The sequence below is a fragment of the Callorhinus ursinus genome, unplaced genomic scaffold, assembly GCF_003265705.2.
Source record: "Callorhinus ursinus isolate GAN/ISIS: 27379988/994484 unplaced genomic scaffold, GSC_fseal_2.0 scaffold31, whole genome shotgun sequence".
Lineage (NCBI taxonomy): Eukaryota > Metazoa > Chordata > Mammalia > Carnivora > Otariidae > Callorhinus > Callorhinus ursinus.
This window is the reverse complement of record NW_027397093.1, coordinates 8,963,914-8,989,359: the sequence shown is the minus strand read 5'-3', so window position 1 is coordinate 8,989,359 and position 25,446 is coordinate 8,963,914. Positions and strand designations below refer to the sequence as shown.

The 25,446-nt window shown below is 43.5% G+C and overlaps 1 protein-coding gene across 14 annotated transcripts in view; it reads right to left on the bottom strand.

Moving 5' to 3' along the window:
* KCNMA1 (potassium calcium-activated channel subfamily M alpha 1) overlaps positions 1-25,446 on the bottom strand; it is a 746,792-nt gene that overhangs the window by 132,189 nt on the left and 589,157 nt on the right. For all 14 annotated transcript variants that reach the window (XR_012374213.1, XM_073878759.1, XM_073878761.1 and 11 more), the window contains exons 16-17: positions 14,158-14,226; positions 4,744-4,830 (exon numbers count right to left, since the gene is read on the bottom strand). Coding sequence is in view for 13 of the 14 variants with exons in the window: in XM_073878759.1 (XP_073734860.1) it covers positions 4,744-4,830; positions 14,158-14,226 (156 nt within the window). In the remaining variant the exon portion in view is untranslated. The remainder of the gene's footprint in view (positions 1-4,743; positions 4,831-14,157; positions 14,227-25,446) is intronic.

Genomic DNA, 25,446 nt, shown 5'->3' with positions numbered 1-25,446 from the left:
ACAGACTATAGGCCAGGTGCTATTCTAAGCACTTTATAAGTATTAATGAATTTGATCCTCAACCCTTTGAAGGAGTAATGATTATTATCTCTGTTTTACAGATAAGGAAACTGAAGCACAGGGAGGTTACATGACCTGCCCGTGGTCATGCAGAGCCAGGATTCAAGTCCACACAGCCTACTCCCAGAGCTCAAGGTCTTAAAGAAATCTCTAATAAAGAGATGATGGAACAGTGATGAGTCTGAGTGACTGTTGAGAAGATCAAGTGGATTACTTCATGAATTAAAGCTAGATTCTGAAAATAAAGGTAAAGATAGTGAGTGAGATGGGGCCAGGGAGCGGGGGTGGGGGTGGGGTCTCTGGTCTTCAGTCCTGGAGACACATTTCCCACCCAGAGGGAGCACAGTATCTAAGTTTTGCCAGCTGAGTTTTGCCAAGTGGCACTTCTTTGCAAGCATCATGTTCTTCCCCACCCATCTCTGCCTCTCTCATGCTCACCTGGCAAAGCCCCCACCTTACCGCACACCTGCACCTGAGCAGCTGAGCTCAGTAAAGGAAACACAACTGTGCTGACTGATCTCACTTCAAATCCATGGCCATGGATTCCAGAGGACTTTTCACACCCCTCAGGCCTACTGCATATCCCCTCCTTCCACCTCAACCCTCTCTGCTCTTCTCCCCACTTCCTCTCCTGTTCACCCCACCCCTTCACCAAGTGGCCCTCGGCTGGTGAACTTGACACATGCATCACCAAGAAGACCAGATCCATACCCCGGAAAGCCGGTCTTTCCGGTCAAAGAGACAAAGGGTCTCTTTGTCCTCTGGTTTCCTGTTGTGTTCGGCCAATCAGAGGAGCCAGCAGGAGACTGGAGGATGGGAAAGGAGAGTTCCTCCCTGCTGGGTCATGAATTGGTGGTGGCCCCCTCTGCACACTACAGAGCACCCAGCTCCTGCCAGGCAGCCTTTCCTATACTACAACCTCTCTCTCCAGGTTCTGATAGCTCTCCTTCCCCTTGACTCTGTAGATTCAGGGCTGAGAATGGCTCCCCTCTGTCTCTAGCTCTGGGGTGTTTTGCCATCCCTTGTTGGTTTTCCTTAACTCTCTGCCCACAACCTTATATGGTCCCTTCATAAAACTCTCCTCTCTTTTCTCACTTAGGTGTGTCATCTGTTTCTGGCCAGGATCCTCCCTGATACAGCACCCAAACTGACACCTCCAGCTCCCATCTTTCCCCCCAGACTCCAGAATCTTAGCTCTAACTGCCTTTATGACTTCTCTATGTGCATGTTTTGTACATATCTCCTACTTAACATAGCCAAATAGAATTCTTAATTTCCTACACCCCAAACTTGCTCTTCTTCCAGCTTTCCCCATCTCAGTAAGGTGGGGAGCCAACAACCACCCAATTACATAAGCTCCAAATCTAGGCTCCATTCTTGATTCCTTCTCCCCCACCAACTTCTTATATGCAGTCCACCAGTGGGCCCTATAGACTCTCTAGTAAAATATATTCTGAATCAGTCTTCTTTGTCTGCACCTCCACTCACCAGCCTAGCCTACGTTATTCTCCCTCACCTACACTAGGCAGTCTCCCTGTCTCTGGGCCCCCTCTCCTGTGGCACTACATCTCATTCTTTATAATGGAAGGGAAAGACCTTTCAGTAATGGAAATCAGACTACATCAACCCCAGCTTAAAACCATCAATGACTCCATTTTATAACAACCCAACCCTTGTATCAAGGCCTATGAGAGCCAGCCCTGCCTTCCTCTCTTACCTCATCTCCCCACACTACTCTGTCAGACACACTTTCCTTCCCTTGGCTCCCTGCACACAACACTGTCCCCACCTGTCTCCTCTTCCCTTCCAATCTTTGTATGACAGACTCTTTCCCGTCACCTCCATCTGTGCTCAAATGTGGCTCCCCTTCAGAGCAGCCCTCACAATCTAAATCAGTGCCCCAGTTGCATTAATTCTTTGATTAATGTACCATAAATAAACAAAACTGCCATTCTCTCCTCCCTAGAACATGAGCCCCTGAGAGCCAGGACTTCGTTGTTCACCACTGCTTCCCTGGCACCTGGTATGGAGTGTTCTATAAAGTGAGTGACCTGCAGACATTTGATGGATGAATGAGTGTGAGAATGCTGCCCAGGAATGCTAGATCTGCCAAGTTTTTCAAGAGAAACCAGGAACAGGAATTTTTAAATAAAAGTTGATGATGTCTTCCTCTTGGCAACTCATTTATTTGTTAAAATTGTGAATCAAACAAATTCTGTCTGCAAGCCAAACTGAGTCAATGGGGTACCATTTTGTGATTCCTACATCAAAAACTATGGGCCAAGGTCATTTGAAAAGGAAAATATTTGGTGGCAAGGAATAGGGGACAAATGATCGAATGTTCATCCCAAAGTGACCTTTCTGAGACTGGAATGGATGGTTTCACTCCTCTTTTCCTAAAACACTGCATCTGAAAGTTTCTGTGAGCTAAAATCCATTAACTTCTTTGGTTGCTTGTTTGTAGGAGAGGGTACAAACTCAATCCTGGATCATCATAATCAACTTTTCCATTTTTACAAAACTTGTTTAGTTTCATTCAAATCTCCAAGGCCTTTTCTGTGGTTTTCTGCAGTCTTCATCTATTTGAAATCCCCTAACTGACAGCATTTGCTCAGACACATCACACACTATGGAAAATTACAGGCTTGTGTTGTAGCTGATTGTGTCAGCATGTATTTGTGAATACCATAAAGCACTGAAATGAGACATATTGCACTCCCTAATACAGGAGGTAATTTGTTTTTTGGACTGCCTGGTATTTGTGACATTCATTAGCGAGAGATGCAATAGGAAATAGAATTACACAAATGGGAGCTTCGTGTTATATTTGCTATCTGGGAGGTACACGTGATCTACAGCACTGCTGTGCTCCCCAGCACGCCCCCCTCCCCCACCCCCATACATGGTGTTGAGATGCTGCTTGTGTGTCTCGCAGTCTGTATGTGAGCATAACCTTCTATTCCAGGGGACCTGCGGGGGGGGGCCTCAGTCCCATTCACCCCCACTTTCTGCTCAGGTGAACCCAGTTCTCAAGGTACTACTGAAGAACAGTCAGGATCCATGAACTGGATTAGAAGGTTTTCCTGTCCCCATCTGAATAATGGCAGTTCTTTCCCAATTTGTAGAAGTAAATTTAAGCCATTAGCTCAGTTTAAAGAATTTTTCTTTTTTGTTGTTTTTTTCTTTTTGTTTTTCTGTGTTTTTTTGCTTCTCCACCAACTTTTTTCCCCCCTAAAAGCTTTTATAACTAGTATGGCTAGTTTGCAGAAGTGGATGAAGAGGAAAAAAGTAATAGGCATCAGCCGTCAAATATCCTAGTTCTGTGCTCAGCTCATCAGGCTCACCTCTTGGCAAAAATTAAGAAGGTAAGCCCTGGCACTGGACTTCCTGGTTTTGGATCCTGGCTTTACTACTCCTTAGCAGTGGGGCTTTGGGCAAATTAGTTCGCCAATCTGCACCTCAGTCTCCTCATGTGGAAAATAAAAATAGTAAGGCTACCTATCTCCCAGGGTTGTTGAGAGGATGGCGTGAGTTCATGGCACCTGGTACTTAGAGCAGGGCTGGCACCGATGAAACTCTACCTAAGAATTTGCTAGTATCATTAAATTTGGTAGAAAATGTGGGTTTGGGAAAAAGGAAAGACCATTTCCAATCCGGGCTGTGCCACTTGCTTATGTGCTGTCTAACCTCGGACAAATCATTTATCTCAACCTTACAGATGAGGAAACCAAAGCCCCAAGGGTTTCAGAAGACTCACCTTATGAGGTTATTCTGGGGACTGGCAATAATGAACATAGAACCCTTAGCACAGGCCTGGCCTTGAGTGGGAACTCATTACATGAAAACAATAGGCTTCCAAAAAATAATTATAGGCCTTTCACAATTAATCATTTATTTGAAATATTCTAAGTAACATCATTGTTAAAGTGAGTGACCTGTCGGACTGCTGGAGCCACATTTTCTGCTAATAAGTTTTTCAGAGTTCATAGGATAGACTCAAATATAACAATATTCTATGGCGTTCTCCAAAGAGCCCTGTGATTCCTAGGCTGCTTAAACAGGTTTAAGGATACTAATAAAAGTGTCATAAAACGTTGAGGTCAATGAAATCCTGGGCTGTACCTACAGAGGCTTAAGAATTGAATCTGACAACTTCAACTACTTACCTAGAAGGCCACAAATGGAAATATAGCTAACTGAATATTTCATCTGAAATTAATCCAAACCTTTTGAGATTCCATTTGGAACTTAGATTAGAAAGCTGATAATACTCGAGTAAATTTGCCTGGATATTGGGTCAAAAGTACTAGACAAGGAACCAGTTGTCCTGTGTTATGTTGTTCTCAGTCATCAAGAATCAGGATGACCCTGAACAATTGCTTCAGTTCTCTGGAACTCAGTTTCCTCCCTTGGAAAATGAAGGAGCAGTTAACTAGGCCCTCCTAGTTCTAAAATATTATTACTCTAATTCAAAGATGTGGAATCAACTATGTGAAGAGGAGTTCATGGAAGCATTTGAAAGCATAGTCTCTTTTTCCCAAGACTTGGCATCACTGATACCCATGGACATGTTAAGAAGTTTTGGGGTTAGGGCTCTATACATATTGAAAGCATGCCCATTATGGTGAGTCATCTTGACTATGGCTGTGCCAGAAAGGAAGGCAGATAAATATGAACTCTTACCTTTTAACTTCTTTGGCATCACTTGCGATGAAAAATCCTAAAGTACCTTCTTGGATCTTAAGATGGTTTCCAGGATTAATTAATATACTGCTCAGTGAACAAAAACAAACAAAGAAGGCACATTTGTGAGGTCATGTTCTGAATAAAACCTTGAAGGCTACACTGTACTGTTAATTTTATAGGGGGCCCACTAGTCTAATGCTTTTCCCAAAGATGTTGTGTAGAGCTTGATGTCCACAGTCCCAGACATTTAAGCGGATAAGGCCATCATAAAGCTCTGCTGCTCAGTTCCCAGGTTGGCATACTCCCAGTTGCAGAAGTCAAAGCACATCTAGGTTTCAGGGCCAGGGGTATATAATGGGGTAGCCATCATGGGCTTCTGATATGATATGTAGCCCTTTGGAAACTTCTGTTAATGGTCAACATCGAATGTGATTGGTCTAATAAAGCTACTGCTATAACAATTTTCTGTTAGATGACAGAGCATTAATGGGACCCCTATATGCATCCAGAAACATACACATATACATGTATTACTGCAGGGAATGGTACACGACACCTGTAACTAATGCAGAAACAAACATCACATCTGCATGACGTTGGTAAAGACATGTAAGTGGACTCCGTGTGCAGCCTATGTAGAACAAATTGGACCTACCCAAACAGTGAAAGAGAAAAATGCCAGCAGTTGGAAATGATTCCAGTCTGCTTTTACCAAAATGCATGGGAGTGTTTGAATGAAGTGTGTGTCTGGTACATCCTGATTGGGGCAAACTGTAATTATAAAACAAATGCAAATCATCCCGAAAAACAAACAAACAAACAAAAACCTTCCCCTTGCAGGGAAGTATGGACCCAAATATACACCGTCCTATTTCAAAGTGTTATAAATAGATTAGCTGACCAAGTTGTGCTTGGACTGACAAAAGAGATACATGTATCCTAATCTAATAAATGGGTGAAACAAACAAGTTTAATTTTCTGCAGATCAAGAACAGAATGCAGGAATGTATTATAAAGAGACTGAGAGGTTTTGGGCTTAATGGACAGGGAATTTGGGTACTGTGAGTGCAGGAATAGATACAACAAAGCTATTCTCTGATCTGAAAAGCCGACTTCAAGGTAATAGATGTTTGGAATCAGGCTAAAGGAAGTCCTCAACTGTCTAAGACAATCAAAATGGAGGATGGTAATTAACATGTAATTTTTTACTGCTGGCAAAACCACTCCAGGAAAGTGCTGCGGCCAACAGAGTCATGCATCTGCAGCAATACAGGAAGAACCCAGGTGAGCTTTTGTTCTGCCGGGAGGACTCAGAGTGGAGCATTATGGCAAAATAATTGTTTGTGGTCGCAAGAACATCCACTATTACCCATAACGAGACCTGACAGAAGGAAACCAATCCTGTGTCATCACTGTTATTAACACTAAATAATAGGCAGGGACCATGATGATTGGTCTGTTCTGCCCTGGAACCACAGGCTACAATGAGATTCTTCACAAATCAGGAAGCAGCAGACCACACCAATAGCAACAGCCTGCAACAGGCACCGGCACTGGGCAGGCACCTCCTAATTACCCCCCTGACAATTCTTTACATTGGTTTAACAGCCTTCTGACTTCTCACGATCATGAGGGGAAAGGGTCAGAGCTTAGACAGCTTAGATGGACTCCTTTTTCAAAGCCAATTAAATGTGATGTCGTAGAAGGGCAGAATGCTGGATTTTGCACTTTCTTACCCCCTTTGCTGTAAGGCAGTACTTGTATGCCCTGGCTCTGCGATCAGAAATTGCACCCAAATTCCAGCATCACCATTTAGTAGCTGTCTGGCTTTTGGGCAAATTACTAAATCTTCCTCAAACTCAATATCCTCATCTACAATGAGGATGATAATCATAGTCTTTCTTCAGAGCGTTAAGCAAGATGATGCACCGAAGGCTCAATGCATATTGGTTATTGTTACTCTTATTATTTATTACTGCAAGAAAAAAAAAGCCAAAAGCATATTTCGTTTTCAATGGAATTATCAGATTTTCTTTAGCTGGCCCCATGGAATGGAACACAGGGCTCCTTATCAAAATATCCTGTTCAAAATGAGATGAAGTTACAGGGTAAAGAACTGTATATTCCAGAATGGTATACAAGGACATACATGAAAAATTCTGGATAGGTTTGGTGTCTAAAGAAGCTAATTCCTGAAAGCTGGAAAAATCTACATTTTGATATGTATTTATATAAGAGTGTAAAAAAAAGCTTCTGAGTTAAAAAAAATCCTATCATGATTTCAACGATGCAATTCAAAAGGGGAAATTTGACACTCATCAATGTCTTGGTGACATATATGTGCAAAACAAGCCTTGCACAGAATCCTTTTTTACATTATGTGCTTCATTAATTGCACTCCAGTGATCAAGCCCACTGTGTCACGGGAGGACGACAGTGATAGCAAGCTTCCTATCAATGAGAAGTTTCTTTTCATTTCCTCTGTTCTTTATCAACAGTGAACAAGAATTGGCTTATACAATGAGAATTGGGATTGTCATTCCAGAGACTGCAGGTTGAGATCATTTATTACAGCCTGCAAGCCTGCTTTAGTCAAGGTAGTGTGGTGGCGAGGAAAGATCTGGGGCACTGATGGAAGGCAGATTTGTGTTCAAATCTGGTTAAGCGCTGGTTAAGCGAGCAGGTGTACGTGTCAGGCCTAGGAGTTCAGACCCTGGCCTGGGGCAAGTGGATGCCACTCAGCCTCATTCTCCTCCTCCGTGAAATGGAGTGAATAATCTCTAGCTTACGGTGTTACTAAGAGAATTAAAGTACATGCCATGTGCTGAGTGACTGCCACATAGTAGGTCCTTAATGCATGCTCACTATTAATAGTAAGCATGGTTATTAAAACAACTAAATGAGAAGCAAACAATGTCTCACGTGGCCTCAGCTCCCCATTTTGTCCTTGGTGCTAATAAATTACCAGGAGTCCCCCTATTGGCATTTGAAAGACCTTTTTACTGACTGCAGTATCCAAAACATTACATCCCTCTATAACATCTGGAGATGGGCTAATTTGGACTGGCTTTTGCCTGCAGAGTGGAGTGTCTATCTGTTCCTCAAACCTTATGCACTTCCAAGGACATCACTGCCCGTGTGATTCCACAGTGCCTTCTGGTTCTCTTTTGGAGAGGGCTTAATGAGGGGTAGGAAGCTTTAAATCATCTCTTTACATGATGTGTGAGGCTGTAGGCTCACATTAGCAGCTATCCAGATCAGGTGAAGGCAGCCTTCTGGGTGGGAATTGAAAGAACCCGCCTAGATCTTGAGAACAATGAAGAAATCTAGATACATAAGAATCTTCACTGTGCTGGATTCCACTCATATATTTAAGGATTTGGTTAGAGAAACATGTGCCCCTGATTCCAGAGCCCACTGCATATAATTCCCTATGTAAGGGTACAAGGTTTCAAAGACTCTGGGGAAATGTGTTACTCTCTCCAATACTGTAGACATTAAGTCTTCTATCCACACTCCAAAGCTAGAAAATTTAAATAAAATGTTAATCCTCCTCTTTCTGAAAATATAAAAAACATAAGGATCCTAGACAGAAGTAATTTTTTTCCCAGCGAAGTGCCTACTACCCTCAGAGTGGGTTATTGACCTCCTACTGGGAATATGTAAATCTTTTCAAAGGTCTTTGATCTCTTAAAAGAATATCCAACATTGTTTGTTTTGCTCTTGTGACTGCCAGAAGTCTCCCTCCCTGGGCATCACATTAAATCAGTCCTTGGTTCCAATTTTGTCTAATTCACTAGCTTATCAGAGAGATAAACTTCCAAGATGTGTCATGTGAAGAATCAAGAAAATCTCTAAGAAAAAGTCCATATATCAATTAGCAGAATTCCAATAGAGACATCTTGGCAGAGATGGACTTTCCCTCATCTCAAGGAACATGTAAATTACCCTCTTTCTTCTATGACCTTGCTAATTTCAACAGAAAACATTCAGTGGCAGCTGGAGGCAAAGGGCTTATGTAGCTCCTTCCCAGAGGATTCTTGCTCTCTCTTTTTCTTTGGCTCTCAGACTACTTTTGTATCTAGACTGATTCTTTGGCTTTTTGCCCACTATAAGGAAACACATATTTTCTGTGGGGAATGCATAGTTGAAAAAGAGGAATGAAAAGCATGATCATATTTTTTTTATTTTTGTAAATAAGTTTCTCATAGTAGCCAGCTTAGAGCCCTGTATGCAATAGGCACTTTTCAACTACTTGTGGAATGAATGAAAAATATAAATCACTGGTCTCAGCTCCAAAAGTGTTCCTTTCCCTCTTCAGTAAGGAGAAAGGTAGTCACAACTGTTCTTTTGAAAACTGAGTAGCAATTCTTACCAGTCAGGACTACTAAAGGAGCCACCACATCTTTTCTAGGGGGTTGGCAAATGAGCTAACAATCTCCCAGATGCACTAAGTACAAAAATGTAAATATACAAATACATAAACAGCTAGCCACTTGCAGAGTAGGAGCATTGATTTCAATATTGAAAGCATCACTCACTTAGAGTTGAAATAGGTTTCCAAACTAAAATACCAGAACATAGAACTCGCTAGCAGGGCTCAGTTCAACAGAGAAATGTCCCTGTCAGGTTCCTCCGGGAGGGGAGGTCCAGGCCTCAAGCTACAATGCATTTAATTGTGTATGTCTTGCTGAACTTTATTCAAGTTGGAGATTTGGGGCTTGATGGGGCAAAATGATTTATTCCTTTTCTCAACCACTTATGCATAACAACTAGGAAACATCTACTTATTCCTTCTTCGATCATCATAAATTTTACTTGTTTGCTGTTTTTGGAGACAACCAATGATGAATAGTTCAACCGAATCATATTTTTTAAAGGAATCCTTTACCCATTATGGGTAAATATGACGGGTGTGTATTTCTCCTCCCCCCCCCTTCCATTTTTGGTAGGTGTAATGTACCATTCCCTGAACCATTACAAAATTATCAGTCACATGAGAATAGAGTTTGTACTTGATAACATGATAATTATATCTGTGTCTAGCAAGCTAATGGGACTTCATTAACTAGAGCAAGGGAATAAGAACCACCTAAGACTTCAGTTCATGCCATGCCCAGATGAATCACGCCACTGGGGAGTGGCCTCTTTGACCACCCATGGTCATATATGATTGCTATTGGGTGGGACTTTGAGCCAATTGTCTCCCCTCTCAGGAGCACAACCGCCCTGCGGTTTATGGGCTGTGTGAGGGCACAGCCTACAGAAACCCCAAATCTCAAATCTAATTGCCTTTCTGGAACTTTTCAATTTTTTCTGGGCTTTCAAATATATGCTGCTGGAGTCCCACACAACTAGACACACACACTTTTACTTAGAGAATATATGTAGGAGACACAGTGTGTATTCCATGCTTCAATATACTTGAAGCCAGTTCGCTCACACAGAGACAGCATAGTAAAGATTGCTCCCAGTTGGTCAGACTCAAATGCCGGCCACTGCGGTCCGCCAATGATATGGGCAAGGAATTGTTTTACCCGAACCCATCACAATGAGTTTAGAACTGGCATTTAAAAATACATTTGACACATAAAGAAAACGGTAGCCATAGGGGATGGGGAAGAGATGGCTCATTTGGGAAGGACAATGGCGGCTATTTGGCTCTGGGAGCAAGCCATGTCACTTTGTGGTACGCTTTATGACAAGTCATGCTACATCACAACATGCCTCCATCACAAGATAAAAAGACTCAAAGGCCAAAAGCCAACAGCAGAGGTGCAACCACTGTGGACCTTCGAAGATGCAAAGTGTTGCAGTAACTTCTCGCAGTTGGATCATATCAATAATTCCAAACTGACAGGAAGCCACCTCTTTTGTCACACATCTAGTCCAAAAATCACAGAAGAAATTGGACTTTGGAAAGAGTTCCAGACAAATACCCCCACCACACACAAACACACACACACACACACACACACACACACACACACACACACACAGAGTTACAAACACGAACACGTGACAGTGATTCCAACCACGGAGAGAAACAACTCTTGAGAAGATGAACACAAAGGCATCTCAATAGTATGTTTTCAACAGTATTGTTTTAGAGAACACATTATTGAAAAACTACACTGGAAATATTAACCAAAAAAGTTAAAAGAAAATGCTATCGATGAGGATTTGGTCATGCTTCATGCAACAGAAATCAGAGCAAAACAGGGTGATGTCACATGGTGAAAGCGGAGAAACTTCACATTAAGAAATGTGCCCAAACACAATCGGGAAAAAAATAAAGCCATGAGTTCATCTCAATAAACAGTACTCATTCACTAAACCAAATGTGATAATCGGGCACTTTGGTAGCAGTGTTCTAAGTCTGTACCGAGTACTGCCCAAGAAATAAAATATGCAAAATGTTATCAACAAAATAAGTGTAAGGAAAAAAAAAAGTTGAGTGTTAGTTGAGCTTGGTCTCTGTTTTGTGGATAAAAGGACACAAATCCTGCTCTATAAACAGGAAACCGGACATGGGGGGGGGGAGGAAGTCACTGGGAATGTGGATGTGGTATGCAGACAGACGGCACCACGGAGCCTGGTGGACACCGAGACACATCAGCACAAGACAGAAACAGACACCAGGGGCTGGAGAGGAGCATCCTCCTTCCCAACATTGATGGCTCTGGTTCCCATCATCGGTGCCATGACTGAACACAGGAATTGTACCTGTTGGGTTTTTAGGTCTCCTGCAAAGAAGTTAGTGCGTCATCCAAAAGAATCAACCAACTGAACAAGAAAAGCAATATGCTACTTTCAATTTTTCTGTGCTCTAGTTGGAGAGGGGTTTAACTATAAATAAATAAATAAACATATATATATATATAGACAAGGGAATGAGATTATATGTATGTGTATACATATATATAATCTCTATCTTCCTGAATTCTTGGCAAATGGTTAGTCCTGTGGTTAGCAGTGAAGATAGTGGGTGGGGGTTGGGAGGAAGGTTAACGAAGAGTGCATACCGCTTTCGGCTTCTGCAAAACGACAAGAAAAGAATTTAAAATCAAACAATTTGATAATAAATTGACTGACACCAGAAGGAAAGAAGGAACAAAACCTTTGTTTCAAATTATTTGAAGGATGCATGTGAAAACAAGGTTTTTCAGCAGAGCATGGAAAAACAGCATCATGGGGTAAAACAACAGAGGAGGTAGTTCAACACAGGCTGGGGGCAAGGGGTTGGGAAAGGAGAGGCTGGGTTCTCCGAATCCTAACACCCAGCCACTTAGAAAATGGGAGAGGGAAGGAAATGGGAAATTCTTTAATGAAGGAAAAAAATCAAAATTCTTATCTCGGGAAGGGTCAAAAACTCAATTCTTATTTAGTATGGATATTGTGTTTGAGAAGTTTGGTGTTTTCTCAGAGGCATGATCCACATTCCCTCCAACACACCTTTTTCCACAAGAACCAATGTGCTTCCACACTGAGACCAAGCCACATGAGGGGATTAAAGTTGGCAACGGCACACAGAAAGCCAAAAACAAAGCCAAACAAGTCCTTTTCGCTCTTTTCTGAAAGGAAAAAAAAAATCTAAAAATCTGTATCTACAAATACGGCTTTGTTGAAAACATCTCAGATTTGTGAGTTAATTGGAGGATCCATCAAAGAAAAGACTTGTCTTCAGGGAAGGCTCTTAATTATTTTTCTTAGAATAGTGACAGCAGATTCACACTGAACCATTAACAGGCTTTTTCTCTCCCTCCTTGTGACCAAAAGGTGGCAGGTGGGAGATGACTGGTCAAGGTTCAGGGGGCAGACTCCTGCCATGAAATTATACCAGGATGGTCAAGAGGCGCTATTTGGCATTAGCACCACCCACACCATGACAATTTTCTGAAAGATGCACAAAAGTGATAAAGAGAGAAGACTGAATTACACAGATTTACTGATGTGGCAACATGAAGAATATCATTGGCAAAAACCCAGGATACTTGTTTCCCCCTCCACAGGCACAGGTGACTACTGGCCACCATCTGGGAAAGCAGTAATCCCAGAAACCCCCACTTTCTCTGTTGAACAGCAAAGAGCCAGGACTCTGGCTCCCACTTTTTGCGCATAATATTCTTCACTTTGCCAACACAAAAAAGAAAACTGTATCTATACATAATTATTAACTGCTATGGCCATGTTTTACACGTGGCCACCAAATCTACCATTTTTATTTCCTCTCGGTTGATTTGGATTTTCCAAATAGCTTAGCCTTTGATCAGATTGACTTTGTGAGCAATCTGATCTGGTGGTTAAGGTAACAGAGAACATTGGATTGACTTGCTCACAATCCAGTGTCTTCTGGTTTTGTTTGGTTTGGTTTTGTTTGTTTTTTGTTTCGTTTTGTCAGAGAAGCAGACTGTATGTTTGGAAGTCTGGCTTCATTGAGTTATTCATCCAGATAATGAAAACTCCTTAAATGGTGATAGCAGGTACCTTCTAGTCTTGCCCTGCACTCAACATATTAAGGCACACGTTGGAGAGGATCTGTACCCCACACTATGCCACTGGAAGACTTATTTACTATAGCTAGGAACAAACCCACCATGTCATCTTAGAGGACAAAAGCCCAGGCAGTTCTCAATGAGCTCTTTCTTCCAAAGCCATTGATAAAAATTGGGGAGCAAAAAAATTATCTTTATTTTATCTGTAATGCATACAGTCCTGCATCAACAAACTCCCCTGTTAATGGGATGCTTCCTTCTTCCAGTGTGAACTCATATATTGACTGGGCTATTATCTATTTCAACCTGACCCAGTCCCTCATCAGTCTGATCTGTACATAATTAAGTGCAAAATAAATAAATAAAGAGGGCTCCTGCCTCTGAGCCCCGCTCTCCTGGCTAATTTACATGAAGCTGATATTCTGCCACCTGGATTTCGGTTGCACCGGGAAAAGCACATATGGTACACAATAGGCTGCTTGTAATTTGGCTATCAAGAGAGCTGGTGTGTCCCATCATGGCCCTGCCCCATCCCTGCTGTGAAGGAGGCCAGAATCCACCTGCTTCGTGCTCACGACAGTAAACAGGGGTTTGAGGACAGGGCCTGTTCCTGGTTTTGTGCAGAGAGGGTGAAAAGTGTAAGTTGGCCCAATCAGGTGGAGATCTGGATGCCTCATCACTGTCCTCTGGAGAAACACTTTCTGAATGCCCAGTGGGGCTTGGGATGGCAGGTGGGTCTGCGATAGAAGTGGCGGTTGGGCATGCTCTGAGATGTGCCCGAGGGTCAGAGATGTGTCACATCAGGGGTCCAAGCACGTCAATAACGTGTAAGAAAGAAGTGGGTGGACCGAGCTCTCCGAAAGCACTCTCACCATCTCGTAAACGTCAGCCGGCCGCTGGGCTGTGGCGAACTTACCGGCTCTCTCGGTTGGCGGACTTGTACTCAATGGCTATCATTAGGAGCTTGAGCTTCACAAAACACAGCCTGCAATGAGATGGAGAAACCTCCCCGTCAGTGCTTCTGAATGGCCAGAGCCACATAACAAACACGATTACGACCTCTCCATCGCCTGATGCGCTCATTATCCCGGAGACCCTTACTCCACAGTCACTGTGCCAAAGGGAGGGGGTGGGAACGACACCTCCCTATCTTCCCCATTAAACCTGATTTCTTGCAAGTGATAAGGCGCTGAATGTTCAAAGTGCAAATTGCACTCAGGTCTGGATGTCTAGACACAGACCCCAAGCAGGGATTTGTGCCTGGGGATTTATGCTGGGCCAGATTCATTAGTTACTCGGTCAGGTAGTAAAATGTTAACTGCAGAGGGAGGGAGGTATTTGGAGCAGCTGGACCTGTTATTTGGATTCCATCTCAGTCTTTTGTACAAATGGCTCATATTGTGGTTCCGAGCAGACCCCTGTGTGCTCGGAATGATGGTAATAATCCTTAGCCTCTGTGTAACTGCCCAGCACATGACTGTGGGCACCGTCACTCCTGGCCCCATCCGAGCTGCCTCACCTCATCTGCCCAGTGCTCTCAGGCTGGCTTGCTCCTGACTCCATGCCTTCATGGAGGCAATTCCTACCCCAAATGCCTTCTCTTCTCCTGACCCTCCCTCCCAAACCCCCGCCAAATCCAGCCTTCTGTGCAGCTCTTCTACGGCACCTCCCCCCCACCTTCTGGCTTTCCGTTCCCAGAACTCCTCCAGCGCCCTTGTCTGCCACAACCTCCTTCAGCTCTTCCTCAACTGCAAACTGGCTGTGGTTGCTCCCCATTGCAGTCTGTGCCTGAACGTCATCTCTTCAACCACTGTGGCTTCTTTAAGAGTTTGGGACTTATGTGGAATCCCCATAGGGCTGCACAGGGAACCACAGACACAAGGAAGCTCAAAAAATGTGTGATTTCCACTTACTGGGGTTCTAAGAAACTAATAAAAGGTCCAGTGAGGTATTCATGCATAAAGATGTTCAAGGTAGTAATATTTATCCAGAGGAAAAAAAAAAGGCAACCTAAACGTCCAATAATAAAGCAATGGTTAAGTTAAAGCATGGTATAATATAGTTTTAGCATTCAAAATGACTTTTTGGAGAATATTCAAGGTACAAGATTAACAAATAATATGAAGATACAAACATGTAAATAACGATACAATTAGGTGAAAACATATATTTATATACTCATAGAAATAAAAGCACACGCACAAAAGAATTACATCACATATGACAAGTTTCTATAATGAGCATATGTTTTAAGGACCTTTTGGATGATGAAACACTGGCCGACTGACAGGTTGAGAAGTGAGCTGGTCATTGAGCTGCAGCTCTGTAAGGGGGAGGATACACTGGGTCACAAGGCGGGGCCATTCCTGGTGCTCTCATTTACTCCCCACAATATCCCCGAGAGGGAGAGTGGGCCCCAGGTATTCCAACTTCTACAGCTATCTGTATATTACAGGTGACGAACCTGAGGCTCAGAAAGCCCACGTAACTTGCCCAAGATCTCCAGCTAGTATCTGGCAGGATATACATCTTTAACTCCAGGGAAGCCTATTTTGTAGTGGGAGAGATAGATAATAAGTAAATATGCAAATGAATAAATAATAAATTTCCAGATGAGGAAAAGCACTATGCAGAAAACAAAACAACCTAAGAGGACACAGAGTAACTGGGAAGACCCATAAATATGGAAAACACACTGATGGTTGCCAGAGGGGAGAGGGTAGGGTGATGCACAACATGGGTGAAGGGGAGTGGGAGGTCCAGGCTTCTAGCTATGGACTGAATGAGGCTGGGGATGAAAGGCAGCATAGGGAGTATACTCAATGGTATTGTCACAGCAATGTGTGATGACAGACGGAAGCTCCACCTGTAGTGAACACAGTATAACATACAGAATCGTCCAATCATTATGTTGTGCACCTAAAACTAATGTAGCATTGTGTGTCAACTATACTCCAATAAAACAAACAAACAAACAAAAACAAAAAAACAAAAAAACCAACCAAACAAAACAGAGTAACTAGGAAGGGGTGTTATCTGCAATGGTCCAAGAGGACCGTTCTGAGAAAGTAAAGCTAGAGCACAGGAGGTGAGGAGGAGAGGCAGGCAATGAAAGGATCTGGCGAGAAATCTTTCCAGGGAGTGGAAGCAACAAGTGCAAGAGTCCCGAGGCAGGGAGGAACTCGGGGTGTCTGAAGATCAGCAACAAGGGCAACTAGACTGCAGCCGAGTGAGCAAAGTCACAAGTGACAGTGATAAGGGCAGGGAGCTAGGCAGGAGCAAGTTTGTGAAGACTGCCAGCTACAGCAACCAGTCTGCCAGTCTGCAGTTTATTCTAAGTGAAATGGGAGGCCTTTAGCTGGTTGCAAATAGAAAAGCAATGGGGTTGGTGAAGGCCTCATACTCTCCAGGGGAAATAAGACCAATTGCTCACACCTACATGTGAGGTCATGGTCTCCTGTATTGCTTTCAACAGACAGTGAGATTTCAAAGGACCACTTCATCTAGGCGTATTTGGGCTCTCCTGGTGATTTGCAGGTTTGCTGATTCCTGCCAGCCGACTCTAATGACCTGGGCTTTGTGCTGATTATGCAGTCTGCTGAAACACCAACCCAAGTATCCAACTACAGCTGGAAAAATGCTCTTTTTTAATTTATGTTCCATAAAGCACTGTTAACACGCACCCTTTATGGGGCTGTTACTCCTGGAGCTTAAATTGTTTAAAATATCAGATGGCTTATGCAATATTTGTTGAACCAAATTACCAGATTAGGTAACTACTTTCTAATGTAAATAGCAACTAAATGCCAAAATCTCAAGGAGAAGGCCGATCTTAATTTAGCACAGATCATGAAGAGGCCAATATGCTGATATCCCATGAGTGATTGGCCACTCTGATTTGGGACTCTGTGGTTCATGGGATCATGGATCTTAACTGCTTTTAATGACCTGATCCTGTTGGTAGAAGCAAAGAAGTAGTCCATAGTAATGGTGAATTATGTCTTCCTAGGTACTTTGATGCCATTTACCAACTTGATATAAAAAGAGAGCAGCTTTCTAATGCAGGAAAGTCAATAAAATCTACACAGCCTCGTGCACATTCCTTAGCTAGCACGGTGGACAAGGAGATCTGAGTCCTCTTTCATAACTTCCAAATCCATATCTAAGATGATTCTACACTGCTTTATAAAAGCCTCTTTTTAAGAAACGCTTTGACCCAAAGCTAGCCTTTCCTCACTGGCCAAAGGGGTGGAGAGGAGAGGGACAGAGTGATGTCCACAAAGCAATTATATGCAAACAGTGCCACAACCATGGATTATCAGATTCAGGCCCTTCAAGACTTGTTGGGGCTGTACTTCTCATAGAGATGACAAACTCAGGTCCAAAGAGGGGCAACTCACTCCAGGTCAAATGGCCTTTGGGAAGAAAGGCCAAAAGTGGAAATCAAATCTCAGTGCAGTGTGCTGCACAAATGCTTCTTAGAAGAACAAAGGAAATGAGGTGGTGGCCAGAAGCCCAGCATGGAGGCTTGGCCAGTACAGCATTTTTAAAGACCCAGAATTTGATACTAACAGGTGATTTCATTTTTTTTTTAATTTATTTATTCATGAGAGACAGAGAGAGAGAGAGAGAGAGGCAGAGGGAGAAGCAGGCTCCCAAGGAGAAGGGAGCCTGATGCGGGACTCGATCCCAGGACCCTGGGATCATGACCTGAGCTGAAGGCAGACACTTAACCATCTGAGCCACCCAGGTGCCCTAACAGGTGATTTCATATAAAAACTAGCCTTTCAGCTTTCCTTGATAAATCACAAATAGCCACACTGGAGCCATATTCTGTTTGGCTTAAAGGGACTGGAGCTTTGAAGCACTGACCCTTCTGGATGGGACACATGCTCTCCAATATGCTACAGTCCCCAGCGCTCCCCAGGTAGCCTATCTCTTCAGCCTTCACTCTTTGTGGCTCGCCCCAAAGAGGCACCTAAGTTTTTGATCTCTGCCATAACAAGTACCTTCTGCAGGTCTACAAAACACAGATCTTGCACTATGTCCCCCCCTTCTAAAAATCACAGTTTTCGGGGCACCTGGATGGCTCAGTCATTAAGGGTCTGCCTTCAGCTCGGGTCATAATCCCGGGGTCCTGGGATAGAGCCCCGAATCGGGCTCCCTGCTCGACAGGAAGCCTGCTTCTCCCTCTCCCGCTCCCCCTGCTTGTGTCCCCTCCCTTGCTGTATCTCTCTCTCTCTGTCAAATAAATAAATAAAATCTTTAAAAACACAAATAAATTTTTAAAAATTAAAAATAAAATCCCAGTTTTCTGTTAGATCCTGCCAGAGAGTTAGCCAATGTCCAGGGAGCTTGGCTTAAGGCTGCAGCAGAGGTAGCAGGAGATAAGAACAGACCACGGCCAGTGAATAGGGGCGCTGGTGTATGGTGTGATAATCACTTGTTCACTCATCTCTCTGCCCTCTAGTTGAGCTTCTTTGTGGCAAGACGCATGCTTTGTCTCCCTGGCATTCTGCAAAGTGCAAAGGGTAAGCATTCAATACATGTTGATTAAATAAACGTATGAATGAATGGAGGGCAGAATCTCATGACTTGCTGGGAGCACACATTAAGAGATAAAGTAGTCAACTAGGAAAGTCTAAGCAGAGAAGGCTTGGAAGTTGAGCATCAAATCATGAAACAAGATGCCTCTGAACTTGTTCATGAGAAGCAGAGAGATTGGAAAAAAAGGATGTCGAAAGGAATAATAGTGGTGATACGCTTTGGGAATCTAACGTTTGCCTCAAATCAATATGCCAAAATGCAAATGCAATTCTAAGATCCAAACAGCAGTTTGTCTTTGGGACTCTCCACAGCTCCTGTTACAAGGGGTTCACTCCCCAGAACCTGTTTTCCAACTACTCAGAACTGATGTCCTGAGATGAAATATTTACTTGTATCATCAACACCATTGTTTTTGGTAAAGCAAAATGGGCTTTGTTCATACAGCTCTTAGAGTCCTTCTTAGGGCTTTACTCAGTGCCTCCACATATATAGGACTGGGGAGGGATAAGAAAGGAGCTTAGGGTGAGGGAGGGTGTAAGAAAGAACCAAGAAAGCCTTTGCAGTGTGATAAACAGCAGCAATTTAATTCTTGGTTTCTAAAATAAAATGTCCCAATATGTCCAAAGCAGGAAGTCGTTGCTGGTTGTGAAAATAATTACAGGGGAACAGAAATGACTTTTTTCCAGAAAAAAATGCCACTTGTCACAAAAAGGTCTTAAACCAGCAATCTGCAATAAAACTGTTGTAATAACAAGTTAGATTGCTTTCTTGATAATTATTAAGTAGAGGTCTACCAAATTTGACAATGACATTATATAATGCCTATTTTTTTTTTTTACTGCTAGCATCATCTGTTAACTACAGTAGTTTCAACCCAGATGTTCCTGAACAAAGGCCCTTAAGAATTAGAGTCCAACTGTTTCTACCTACCCAGAGGGACATAAATTGTTCTTGCCATTAAATCAGCCTCCTTGACTAGTAAGATTGCTTGCTGATGTGAATTAAGCAGAGAAACCCTTCGTAGAGCCTGCACCATCAAATGTGCTCAAGGAGGGTACCTGAAGATGTGGTTTGGGACTGTTGAAGATGGGTCACCCAGGAGTGAGGGGGTGAGGAGAGAAGAGGTACCCACATGGTGCCCTCCAAACTCAGCTCCCCTCCCCAAAGTGCGGGCCCCTCTTCAGTTATCTAGAGGGACCCTGGCAATGTCAGGCTGATGCACGTAATCAGAATAGATGCGGATGTAAATACCGTGCATTGGGAAACCAAATCTTTAGGATCTAGGGGCTAGAATGAAAAAGATTCACATTTAGGAGCTTTGATTTAAAATGATAGGCTCTTGAAATGGAAACATCTAGTTAAAGGAAATTTGAAACAGCAGGATTTATAAGACTCAGGAGCAAGAAAAAAGGAAGTGATTTAAAATGCTCATGGAGATGTTCAGATTTCATTTCCCAATAGCTTTGATAGAGATGGATTGGGGGAAGGCTTCAGCACACCCCCACCCTCAAACACACACACACACAATATCTCCACTAGCACACCTAAGACACTTGAATTTGGAAATAATTACATTCTTTTTTTTAATAATTACATTCTTTGATACGGGCAATTAGCATTTGCCTAAAATATGAATAAATGCATTTTAGGAAGCTTTGCTATTAGTAGTAGTCAGAAACAAAATGTAAATTGTGTATTTGTTATGCATACCTAACATCAAGTCAAGGCCCTAGCATCCCATTTCCAACTGAACTGCCTCCTTGATCCTCCTGCAGAGAATTCTAGATGTGCCACTGACTCTGTAGCCTTTGGTTAAAAGTTTAAACAGACTTTAGGGTCATTTGTTTATTCACTAAGATGTAGGAAGATTACTGGTCATCTCTGGGTCCCTGTAGTAGAAGTAATCAAATACTGTATTCCCATCTGTGTTCATATGCGTTGTCTTAATTACAGTAACTCCCCTCAAGTGATTGGAAGAATAGGGCCAGTTTTTTGAGAAAAAATATTATTTATTTATTTATTTGACAGAGAGAGACACAGCAAGAGGGAACACAAGCGGGGAGGGGGGGGGGGAGTGGGAGAGAGAGACGCAGCCTTCCCGCCGAGCAGGGAGCCTGATGTGGGGCTCGATCCTCATGACCTGAGCTGAAGGCAGACACTTAACGACTGAGCCACCCAGGCGCCCCCAAGAAAAAATATTTTTTTGAAGATGAGACTTGAGCCCCTCCACAGATACTCATAAAATGCTCATTTCTGCAGCCTGGCTAGATAAATCCATCACTTAACAATCAGGTTTGCCAGCTTCTCTCCTCTCCATGCTCAGATTCAGAAGTCCTTCCCTAAAAATCTAATGATTTCGTAGAACTCAAGTTAAACTAGCTGTAGTTTTCATTGTACAGGAGACCTGGTTTTCTCTAGGCAGTCTTAGATTTTCCTCAAGTGGCTTCACTGGAAAGATCTGTCCATGCAAAACAACACAGCATGAGAGCATGATTTTCTTCTTGTTTAGGGGCCCTGAATGCAGGTGAATGAGGGGACAGGGAACCCCCCTCCAGCCCCCCAGACTGTCTTAAACCAGCGCAGAAGCATCCATGTTTGCACCGCCTGGCTGAGGGCAGAACTCCTGCCCTTTAGCACAGCGAAGATCTGACTAGAGTTCCCCAAGTTTCCGAGGCATTAAATACTCTACATGGAATCTGAATTCTAACTGCTTCATCAGCTGGAGGGGGACAGAGAGAGACAAGCTGTATTTTAAATACATGTTTTGTGTCCTAATCCCCTCTGAGCTGTAAAACCTGATACAATTAAGGTTTTCTATTTTGCAAGTGATGAATGATTAATACCCTCCGTGTGAGATTCAGGCGCTGGTACATGGTATTCTTGCAGGAACCCAACCTCAGAACCCGTGGTTTCCTCCATCTCCTCCTTCCCTACCTCTCTCCTCTCCCCTCTGTCCTCACTTTCTTATCTGGAGGCAGGGGTGTGCAGCCTCACGTTTACTAGTTCTTATGATAAAAACACTATCGCTGTTTCCCGCAGAAAATGTCACAAGTCAAAAGAAATCTGATTTGTCTCCTCCCGTCTAAAGGAGAAATCAGTTTTCTCTCTTTGGAAAATCTCAGAGACCTGGGTGTGGAGAGAGTGTCCTGTGGCTCCCAGTCTCTTGATTGCCTACCAGTGAGAATACCTTCTTCCTTCTTTATTCCCTCTCTGAATCCAATCTCCTTACAAGGCACAGCTCAAGTGTCATCTCTTCCAGGAAGCCTCCCCTGGTCACCCCCAGCCTACCAGGAGCTCTCTGCCCCCCTGTAAGTCTCCGCCTCTGTCCTCTAGTATGTGCGCCCCCAAACACTTATCCATCGAGCACTTATGCATGCTTAGTTCTCCCTGAGGGTGGGCATTATTTTCCTTAGCCAGACTGCAAACTCTCTGAAGGCAGCCACCACAGGAAAACAGAGCTCTTTATTTGTCGTTGTAAGTATTGCTATTAATCTTTTAATGTGCATATACTTTATTAGATCTAATTGCAGAGTTCTCTAGAGGTGACGCCATGCCTAGCACAATGGCACAAATATCCTAAGTTCATTACATATCTAGTTGATTGGCTGGTGGCTGACTGACTGACGGCAGGACGTTTCTAAAGGGTAAGAATAAATATAACCTGGAAATGCCACAATGTGTCCCTTTCTTTCCTGTTGCTTACATTGTATTCCACAGGACAGGGCTGATAGTGGGAAGAGGAGAGGTGGGGGAAGGGAAAAGGATATTAGCTAGTATTGAGAGATAAGTAATATTTCTATTTATCAAGTCCAAAGTCAGGCAGCTGGTCACTATCAAAGGAAGGAGGCATGCAGAAATCAAGTATCTTGTCTCAAATGACACATCCACCAAGTGGCTGAAATGGAGATTTGAGCCTGGGTCTTTGCAATTCCACAGGTCACACTCAGTGACATTATGCAGCATCCTACTATGGGAACTGTGCAAAAACAAGAGCCTTTAGTGGCAAACATGGCTCATACCCCAGCTCCTCACTTCCCACAGGCTTGGCATTGGCCCCTTGCACCCTCCACAGTCACTTGCTTCCCTGGGGAAGGTGGAGAGTGGGACGGAAAGCGAGCAGGTGGTTTTCTGGTGTTGAGAAACCTTCTCTTTCAGATCCCAAAGCTCCTCTGCCTTGATCATACTGTCATACAAACCCAGGGGCAAGCCAGCTATGCCAAATGAATGGGAGATGCTCAGAAGTTGGGGGTGGCTCTTAAAAGGAACACCTAAGGGCATCCTGGGGAAGGTCCAGGACATACCCACCTTGGTTGCCAACAAGGTCAAGCAGTGTCTGCATTCTGACTTGTACTGGTCTTCCCCTGGGCTTCTCAGCACTTAGCGTGGATCTGCTCGCTCCAGCCTCAGCATTACAGGGCTCAGTACCCCAATGCCTTCCTCCTATGCCGACTTGGATAAGGCATGGGAAGGGGGCAGAGCAGTCAGTGGTCTGCCTGGTGTGGTGATGTGTATACTCATCCTATCTCCCCAGACATTGTAGAATACCCCACGTGAAGCAGGAATGATGGCAAGCTTGTGACATGTGGCCCACCTCTAATTCTATAATTTGGCTAAAATCAGAGAGAAACATTCCAGTGACTGAGCCCAAAGTGAGGGATGAGGGGAGTTTACTCCAGCCTGTGGTGTGGAGGGATGAGGTAAGCGGTAGTGGGGGGGGGGGTCCCAGTCATCAGATTTTGTATCAGAATCACCTGTCTTGCTTATAAAAAGTACAAATTGGGGGGGCTTCCCCCAGATATTGAAATATACAGCTGGAGTCCAGGAATCTCTCTATTTACTAAACTCCCCAGGAGATTCTTTTTTTTTTTTTTTGAAGATTTTATTTATTTATTTGACAGAGAGCAGGAGAGCATGAGCAAGGCAGAGAGACAGAGGGAGAGGGAGAAGCAGGCTCTCCACTGAGCAGGGAGCCCAATGCGGGGCTCAATCCCAGGACCCCAGGATCATGACCTGAGCCGAAGGCAGTCGCTTAACCAACTGAGCCACCCAGGTGCCCCTCCCCAGGAGATTCTTAATTAGCCAGCTTTCATATAGCAACTACCCCAAGCTGCTCTCAATTACACAGGCCTAGCATCATAACCCTGGCTCTGTCACTTGGGTGCTAGGTGGCTTTGGAGGGGCACCAACACCCTCTGAGTCTCAGTGTCCCTGTCAGGATAAGCCAGGGACAGTGCTATTAATATAAACCACAAGATCATAGTGAAGATAAAATGAGAAGATGTAAATGAACTATTTAGAAATAATACTGCATTTTGTCTCTATGAGTTACTGGTTTTGGAACAAAGCTGCATCTTCTGCTGATACACACAGTGAAGCCAAAAGGCTAGTGCAGAGAAGTCCAAGGATACAGCTGGTGTGGGTCCCACCTGGACAGGAGAGAGCATCCTTCCACTTGAAATCTGTAAAAAGCTTGCCTTGTGGGGGCCTTCTGTCCCTCCTGCTTCTCCTTCTTCCCCATTCTGTTCTCTGGGGAAATACCTTCAAATTTCATCCATGGATCCTGCTCCCTTATCTTTTCATAGACGGCTCTCCTGGGGCCCCTGGGTAGCTCAGTCAGTTAAGCATCCGACTCTTGGTTTCAGCTCAGGTCATGATCTCAGGGTGGTGAGATCAAGCTCCTCGCTGGGCATGGAGCTGCTTAAGACTCTCTGTCTCCCTCTCCCTCTGCCCCTCCTCACCCTGCTGGCTCTCTCTCTCTCTCTCTCTAAAATAAATAGATAAATGAAATCTTAAAAAAAAAAAAGGGGGGGGTGGGGTGGGGTCTCCCAGCTTCTGAGAAAACTCCAGGCTCTCCTGTGCAGTGACTCCACCCTGCAAGGGGGCACTCTGCCAGCCCAGGGGAAGAGCAAATTCATTTCTTTTCATGCTTTAAGATGTTCTTGGCTGCATATTGTTTTAATGTGGTGCATAATTACAGAAACTGCTCTGAAAATCTGTATATTTTATCTGTGGTTTATTGTACCCAGAATATTCCCCAATTCTTTTTTCTTCTACATGAACCAGCTTAAAATATATTTTGGTGTCCTTTTTGTCATCCTGAAATTGAATAGCCAATTCTTACTGTAATGAAAATACTTATGCGTCAGCCTGGTGATATACAACACTACACTCTAATTACGGTTGTGCTTTAATTAACCTGAATTGAAGAGTGTTATCATTAAACTGCTGGTAACTTTGAGTTATGGCTTTTCTTTAATTTAAAGTAGAAAACACAGATAATTAAGCCTCCAGATAATCAAATGCTTGAGGAGAGCTCCAATGTTTTGGGATGTTCCTAAATCTCATTAAATGTCCTTTCTTTATTGATTATTCCTACCTCTGCCGTATCATTGTGCTGAACGAATAATAGTACTAAGTTGAACACATTCTCACTCACATCAGAAGTTTGGTTTTTTTGTATTCCAGGAGCCGTGCTGAACAAATATTAAATTCTCAGACAACAAGGTGTGTCTGAAAGAGCTTCTCTTCTCGCAACATGTTCTAAACATGAAAATCAATCAAAGGGAATATTTACAGCAGCAAAGAGTGTCCAGTTCTTGAGCTGGCTCCGACGGGCAATGAAGTTTCACACCACCCAGTGAGTCAGAACTGGCAAATT